Source organism: Labeo rohita, chromosome 22 (genome assembly GCF_022985175.1).
Source record: "Labeo rohita strain BAU-BD-2019 chromosome 22, IGBB_LRoh.1.0, whole genome shotgun sequence".
Classification (NCBI taxonomy): Eukaryota; Metazoa; Chordata; class Actinopteri; order Cypriniformes; family Cyprinidae; genus Labeo; species Labeo rohita.
This window is the reverse complement of record NC_066890.1, coordinates 45,568,365-45,575,846: the sequence shown is the minus strand read 5'-3', so window position 1 is coordinate 45,575,846 and position 7,482 is coordinate 45,568,365. Positions and strand designations below refer to the sequence as shown.

General features: G+C 35.6%; 1 protein-coding gene across 1 annotated transcript; it reads right to left on the bottom strand.

Moving 5' to 3' along the window:
- Positions 1 to 1,784: 1,784 nt before the first annotated feature.
- LOC127154173 (uncharacterized) lies at positions 1,785 to 6,289 on the bottom strand. Its single transcript, XM_051095578.1, has 5 exons — positions 6,145 to 6,289; positions 5,458 to 5,791; positions 4,211 to 4,531; positions 3,941 to 4,063; positions 1,785 to 2,276 (listed from the first exon to the last, which is right to left on the bottom strand). Exons 2-5 carry the CDS (start codon positions 5,603 to 5,605, stop codon positions 1,984 to 1,986), a joined length of 885 nt encoding a protein of 294 aa, XP_050951535.1. The 5' UTR covers positions 5,606 to 5,791; positions 6,145 to 6,289; the 3' UTR covers positions 1,785 to 1,983.
- Positions 6,290 to 7,482: the final 1,193 nt, after the last annotated feature.

Genomic DNA, 7,482 nt, shown 5'->3' with positions numbered 1-7,482 from the left:
TCTTTAAAGGGTCTCTGCTGCCATGCAATGTACCAGCATAAGAGGGAGTGTGTCTGGGAAGAAAACAAATCCATTCCCACTGTAATGTAAAAAAATATTTAAAGTATATTTTCCCTGGGACATATTTGGTTTGCTTTTATTGTTACACTAATTCAACTCAGCTTCATATTTCCTTGAGGCCCAATGTAATCTACCAATTCTCCCAAGTAATGGACTGCATATGATGCTTAATGATGAGTGATTTTCTCCTGCTTAATTCAGGGAGGGGGAAAAATTATTATTGGACCAAAAACCACCAAATATGAGATCTTGGAGTACAATCTGTCTCTTGATGGATGTAGTCATCACCTCATCCTCATCATTTTTCCATTCCACTTTGTTTTTTTTTGTTTTGTTTTTTTTGTTTGTTTTTTTGTTTGTTTGTTTTTTCCATAGTTTTTCTATGTAAACACTCACTAGACGGATGTGTTTGATTGTCTGTGATACCCACATCTTATAAGAAATATCCAACACTTGCTGTTAACGATTACACAGTGGGTCAATATCACCATAGAGTTTCAACCCTCACAATATTCAAAAATGTTGGTCTTAATTTCCCATTTGCTTTATGTCATGCCATGTATATACTAGACACTCAAGTACTATAAAAACATATTATCTGAGCTCCCACACATTTTTTTTAAGCATAAACCAAAAGATATGTCCTTCCTTGCTCCTAGCGTAAATTACGGCATCAGTAAAGTGTGACATGTAAGCGATCAGCCTGTGGCACTGCTGAGGCACTACTGAGCCTTCAGATCGTCTGTATATTGTTTGATTGACTGTTTCTCATCTTTCTCTTGAAAATATCCCATAGATTCTCTATGGGGCTCAGGTCAGGCATGTTGGCTGGCCAATAAAGCACAATAATATCATGGTCAGCAAACCACTTGGAAGTGGTTTTTGCACTGTGGGCAGGTGCTAAAGTCCTGCTGGAAAAGAAAATTAGCATCTCCTTAAAGCTTGTCAGCAGATGGAAGCATAAAGTGCCCCAAAATCTCCTGGTAGACAGCTACACTGACTTTGGACTTTATAAAACACAGTAGACCAACACCAGCAGACGTCACGGCACCTCAAATCTCACTGACTTCAGAAAGTTCACACTGGACTTCAAGCAGCTTGGATTCTGTGCCTCTCCGGTCTTCCTTCAGACACTGGGATCATGATTTCAACATGAAATGCAAAATTTACTTTTATCTGAAAAGAGGACTTTGGACCACTGAGTAACAGTCCAGTTAATTTTCTCCTTAGCCCAGGTAAGATGCTTCTGACATTGTTTCTGTTTCAGAAGTGGCTTGGTAGCCCTTTTCCTGAAAACGTCTAAGCGTGGTGACTCTTGATGTGCTAACTCTGGCCTCATTCCACTCCTTGTGAAGCTCTCCCAAGTGTTTGAATCAGCTTTGCTTGACAGTATTCTCAAGCTTGCTGTCATCCCTGTTGCTTGTGCACCTTTTCCTACCCAATTTCTTCCTTCCAGTCAACTTTGCGTTTAATATGCTTTGGTACAGCACTCATCAAAATTAAAACAAAAAACGTTAGAAATGTTTTGCTTTACATGTAATAAATCTAGAATATATGAAAGTTTCAGTTTTTGAAATAAGTCACAAACACAATATTCTATTTTTTTGAGATGCACCTTTATATTACTGTTAAATATGTTTTCATTGCAATATTAAGATGCAAATAAATAAACACATAAAATATTTTATGTAAACCATTAGTTTTTAAAGGAACTCACATGCACATGTATTTTTTCTTATTTGGAGAAAACTGTGATATTTGAATGCAGTTTTTTTTTGTTTGCATGTTATATTAAACACACCTGAACAAGCTAGGTCTAAAAGGTTACTAGGACTCTACAGGAGGCAGGTGAGATTTTATTAGGGTTGGAGCTGAACCCTGCGGGGCTGCGGCTCTCCAGGACCAGAGTTCACCAGCCCTGTTCTACTCACCACTGACAGTCACATTGAATCTCCTGCATGTGGTCTTAGTGCTGTTGATGATCTGTAGTTTATAAAGCCCATCATCTTTAGTCTCGATGTTCCTGATGAACAGACATCCAGTCTTTTCCAGATGCACATTGCCTCCTAAATTCTCAGTTTTGTTTGGCCATGAAGCATTTGTAGCAACAAGACTCTTTTCAGCCCCAAACATCCACAGCAACAGATCACCTTCCTGTATTTCAGCAGTAGTCCGGAGAAGGACATTATCTCCCTTCTTCACTGACACGTCACTTGCTTCATGTCACAACAGCATATAAAAAAGAATGCAGAATTTAGTTTGCAGTTTCAAAATACATTGATACATTTTTAAAGCTAGTCTGAAATGTGCAAAAACCTTCATTTTCATTTTGCATCAATTGATCTTAATGGGATCTTTAATGTCCTCTTAGACTTTTAGAACCAACTGTATGTGTCATTAAATGTCTGTTGTGTAAAATTATGCTGTTATCTCCAAAATACAAATATTCTGCCAACACACTAAAACAAACAGTTACAGATGGTTTAATTCAATGGAAACGTGTGTTAATTTCAGCTCTCTTATACTGCACATAGAACACTTATATAAATGATATAGTGAGTTAATTTGTATGAAACCTTGTCACAACTTCTCTAGTAATATCATGATTTTCCCCCCTCAAGTTTCACTTTATTCATGCAAATACAGGCCTTTATTCTCCTAGTTTTTATAACTTTATTCTCATAACATTATGACTTCATTCTTGAAAGCAGAGTTAATAGAGTACAGAGTGAATGGCCCTGATGTCTGTGATGATGAGCTCTCCTTTCTCAGCACCAGATTACTTATAAATCTCTCATCAACTCCTGGCAATTTAACTGGAATTGTGTCCCTTTCATTGATTCTAGCAAAGGGATTGTCTGTATCTTGATAATACCACTGTACCTGCCCAACCTTCAGGACTTATACATCTCCAGAGTAAAGAAACAGGCAGGAAACATCATCCAAGACCCTTCTCACCCCGGACACAACCTGTTTGCACTTTTCCCCTCAGGCAGACGCTACAGATCCCTGAGCACTAAAACATCTAGACATAAAATCAGCTTTTTCCCAAATGCCATCTCCAGTTTAAACAGATAAACATGAACATTACCTGGGTTCTACAATTCATTTCTGTATTTCTTTCTCCATTTCTAATTATTGTCTCTTTCTGTAGTATTATTATGTAAATACTCATGCACATATCTTATTTATATACCTGTATATAGAGAAAATAATGCACAAATCTGTACATAAATCATCGGTTCCAGATTCATACATTATTTATTTTTTTTTTTAAAAATATATTTTATTTAAATGTTGTATGTATGTATGTATGTATGTATGTATGTACCAGGAGCACCTTAAAAAACCACAACAAATTCCTCGTGTGTTTGCGCACACTTGGTGAATAAAGCTAATTCTGATTTCCTTTTGTGCTCCACATAATTTTTTCATGTTTAGATTAAACAATAGCTGGAGAGGCTTGCTTAAATTCAGTCTGTTCATCATATAAAGCAATCAAGTCCCTTCGGAATATTTGGACTGAAACGTTTGATTCTTATTGACGAGTTGTACAATCTCTATGAACTTAAAAGTGAACAAAGAGGTAGTTCTATGGACTGTCGATAAAGGAAATCTTTCAAATTCATTTGTGTTTCAAAAAGATAGAAAGTGTACAGTTCATATTATTTTTATTTTAGTGTTGAAAGTTGCGTATCAGACCCTTTTACAATACCAAATATGGCATATTAATTATATAAAATATTATTCATTGAATAATAGTATTTAAATTAACAACAATAGCCAATTGCATATGAAGTTTGTACAATAGGAAGTAAACACAATTCAGTCAATTTAATTAATGATCTACTGAAGCTGCTGTATCAGCTATAATACTTACCCATTTTTTTTTTTAGTATAGCGATCTTGCGGTGATAGTAAATCACAACAGCAGCCAGACTTGCAGCCACCAGCAAAATAGCAACAACAATTCCTGCTATAAGGCCTGGAGACAGCCCTGAACCTGGAACAGCCAAAGACGACAGTCAGTTAGTGAGTGAATGTGTTGTATTTTAATCTGATTCAATTATATAAAAAAATATTATGAGAATAATAATAATAGTAATAAGTCCAAGTGATATCATTATACTGCATATCATCAGTTACTCACCAGTGACAGAAAGAAGGAATCGCTGGGAACTCTCGCGGCCTCTGATCTGTAGCTCATAAAATCCAGCATTTTCAGTTTTGGTCTTCTTGATGGTCAGAGATCCATTCTGATTCAGCTGCAGTCTGTCTTTGAATCTCTCATCAACGTCATTTAATGAGATCTCTTTAGTTTCCACATCGATTTTGGCTATGAGGATGCCTTTATCTCCGAACCTCCACACTATTAGATCATCTCTCTCTACTAAAACATCATTCTGTAGAGTGACAGACTCTCCCTCCATCACTGTCTCTGACTTAACTTCATCCGTCTCACCAGCCACACCTGGAAAAAAAAAAAAAAAAAAAAAAAAAAAAAAAGCCATCACTCTGATATTTTCAGCTTTTAATAATTGTAGAGAATTATTAATAATAAAGCTAATAAAAAGCAGGTTATGTGCTATGTCTGGATATTTCAGCTCGTATTACTACATAAGACAATAAGCATTAACCCGTTGACAGATAACAGGCTTCGTTGTCATATGACACAGAAAGAAACATCATATTACTGTCTCAGTTTGAGTTAACTGATTCACATATAATCATAAATATAAACATTATAAATTAAACAGAAACACCCAAAAAAATGTAAACTGTGTTATTATGTTTTCTTCCTCATTCCCAACCCTTAAGATTTTCACTCATCTTTAAAACACAAATGAGGATAAATGAGGACCAAATTCAAGGTCCAGAATCATAGTAAAGACATCATTAAAGTTATCCATGTGACTCCAGTAGTTTAACCCCAGTTTAATGGAAAAAAGCATAATTAACTATTTTACTGCAAAATATTATATCTCCAAAGCACCTTCATAAGAGCACCACCATCATATGTGTGTTGTTGACACAAGATGTTGTTTCATGAATGATGCCTGCTGGAGAAATTAAAATGTTTTTGAGGTTAAACGACTGGAGGATTACTTTAATGATGTGTTTCCTACCTTTATGGGCCTTTAAAATGGGCTGTCAATGGAGTAACAGAAGTCTATCAGATTTCATTAGAAAGTCTTTAATTTAAGTTCTGAAGATGTCTTATGGGTTTGGAGCGACATTAGGGTGAGTAATGACAGAATTTTCATTTTTGGGTGAACTATCCCTTTAAGTAGCCTAACGGATCTTACAAATGTTATGTAATAGACTACATGTCACGTTTTTTTTTTTTTTTTTTTTTTTTTTTTTTCCATATCTGTTGTGGTGTCTTTCGATACTCACCAAAGACAGTAATATTGAATATCTTTATTGTAGTCTTTTCTCTAGAGACGGCTAGTTTATATTGTCCCGAATGCCTGATTGGTGTTTCTGATGGTGAGAGATCCAGTCTTTTGGTCCACCTGCAATCTGCCTCTGAATCCCACATCATCGGTCACAAAAAATGAAGTCAAATCTGCCTTTCTTGCTATTTGAGATACGACAGAGTCTTTTGGTCCGAACATCCACAGTATCGTATCATCGTTTTGTATTTCAGTAAGATCAGTGTGTAGAATGACGGAGTCTCCCTCCATCACGGACTCCATCACCATCACGGTTTCATCCGCACTAGACACACCTAGAGCAAAAACGATTGTTTCTTTACAAAAACAGGTTAGACTCTACAACATGCTTTTTTCCCTGATGTCAGGAATGGGGGTATAGTAAAATTGGTTAGAACATGTAGATTAACAAACTGCAGAAATAGCCTACTATGAATAACAACAATTGTATTCATTTTTTTTATGGATAAACTGTGTAGATATCGTTTTATATGTGCCCAAGAATGTGAACGTTTTACGACATTTAGTCATAATCGTTATTAGAAGCCGGCGTCATTTCCCATGTATTTATCCCAGAACTGCTAATCATACTGCGGTATCTAAAAACGAAACTGAAAGATATCCTTTATGCAGAAAATCTCTTACTTACCGTCAATGAACAATAAGAATATAAATAACAATAACATGTTCTGCACGTTGTTGAAGACCTGTGTAGAATCTGAATAGATAAAGATGATCTTTATGGAGATAACGTTATCCGGTTCCGCAGAATCGTCGTTGTTCCTGCACCGCAGACAAACCGACTGACATAAACACACAGACGAAACCCCCTTTGTCGTGTAAATGATTGTGCAAAAGCTGTGGAAAAGTGGGAGTGTGGGATGAGGGGAGAAAACAACCAATAAAACACAGACTACAACACACTCATACAGATAAAACTAAACTTCTTAGGTTGGATGTAAATTCCTATTTGATTCGCTGGTATGTTTCTTTTCTTACAAATAGAATTCAGATGGTTAAACTGAATACAACTCTGTCAACTGTAGTTCAAACAAATGTTGGAGCACCCCAAGGCTCCGTTAGTTCTGCTATGCTTTTCACTGTGTACACAGATGACTGTCGTGTGGATAGGTCTAATCAATTCATCTTAAAGTACGCTGATTATACTGTGTTAATATCTGTGCTGAATGATGTAGATTGTACGGGACTGCACCAACAGGGGGTGAATAAATTAGTGGAGTGGTGTGACAATAATGCTCTTGTGATTAACATTAAAAAAAAAAAAACAGAGGAGATTGTATTTAGGTCTACATCTGATGTATTTACAAAGCCCGTAGTTATACATAGTGAAAATATCAGACAAGTAGAAAAGTATAAGTATTTAGGTGTAATAATAGACAATAAGGTATCATGGAAAGATCATATTGATAGTTTGTGTAATAAGACAAAGCAGAGAATTTATTTTCTGCGTCGTCTTAGGTCTTTTGGAGCATCAAAACAGAGTCTTGCACTATTCTTTATGTCTGTAATTATGAGTGTCTTACAGTATTGCAGTTCTGTTTGGTACATGAGCTTGTCTGTTAGGCTAAAGACAAAGTTGAGAAACCAAATTAAAATCTGTTCAAAGATAGTAGGACAGCCTTTTGAAAAGTTATACAAACTTTCTTATCGTAAGAACCTCTTAAGTCTGGCTAAGAATATTGTTTCTAATCCTAGTCATGTATTGTATCATGAATTTGTGCTTTACCATCTAATCGTCGATTTAAAGTCCCAATATTTAATTGAGTGAAATTAAAACATTCCTTTGTACATCAGGCTGTCCTAGAACTGAACAAGGTCCATATAAAATGAAAACACAGGGATTTTTCTTTTTTCTTTTTTCCTTTTCTTTTTTTTTTTTTTTTGTATTATGTTGTATTTGTTGTGTTTATGTTTGTGAATTGTGTTTGTAAAGAGTGTGCAACAAACATACTGTTATGCAAGAAAA

What these genes read in the sequence shown, in the direction of transcription:
- LOC127154173 (XM_051095578.1), bottom strand. Translation starts at nt 5,605, where the DNA reads ATGATGTGGGATTCAGAGGCAGATTGCAGGTGGACCAAAAGACTGGAT. An exon ending in ATTCAATATTACTGTCTTTG is followed by an intron (nt 4,532 to 5,457) that starts GTGAGTATCGAA and finishes TTTTTTTTCCAG; the next exon opens with GTGTGGCTGGTGAGACGGAT. An exon ending in ATTCCTTCTTTCTGTCACTG is followed by an intron (nt 4,064 to 4,210) that starts GTGAGTAACTGA and finishes TGGCTGTTCCAG; the next exon opens with GTTCAGGGCTGTCTCCAGGC.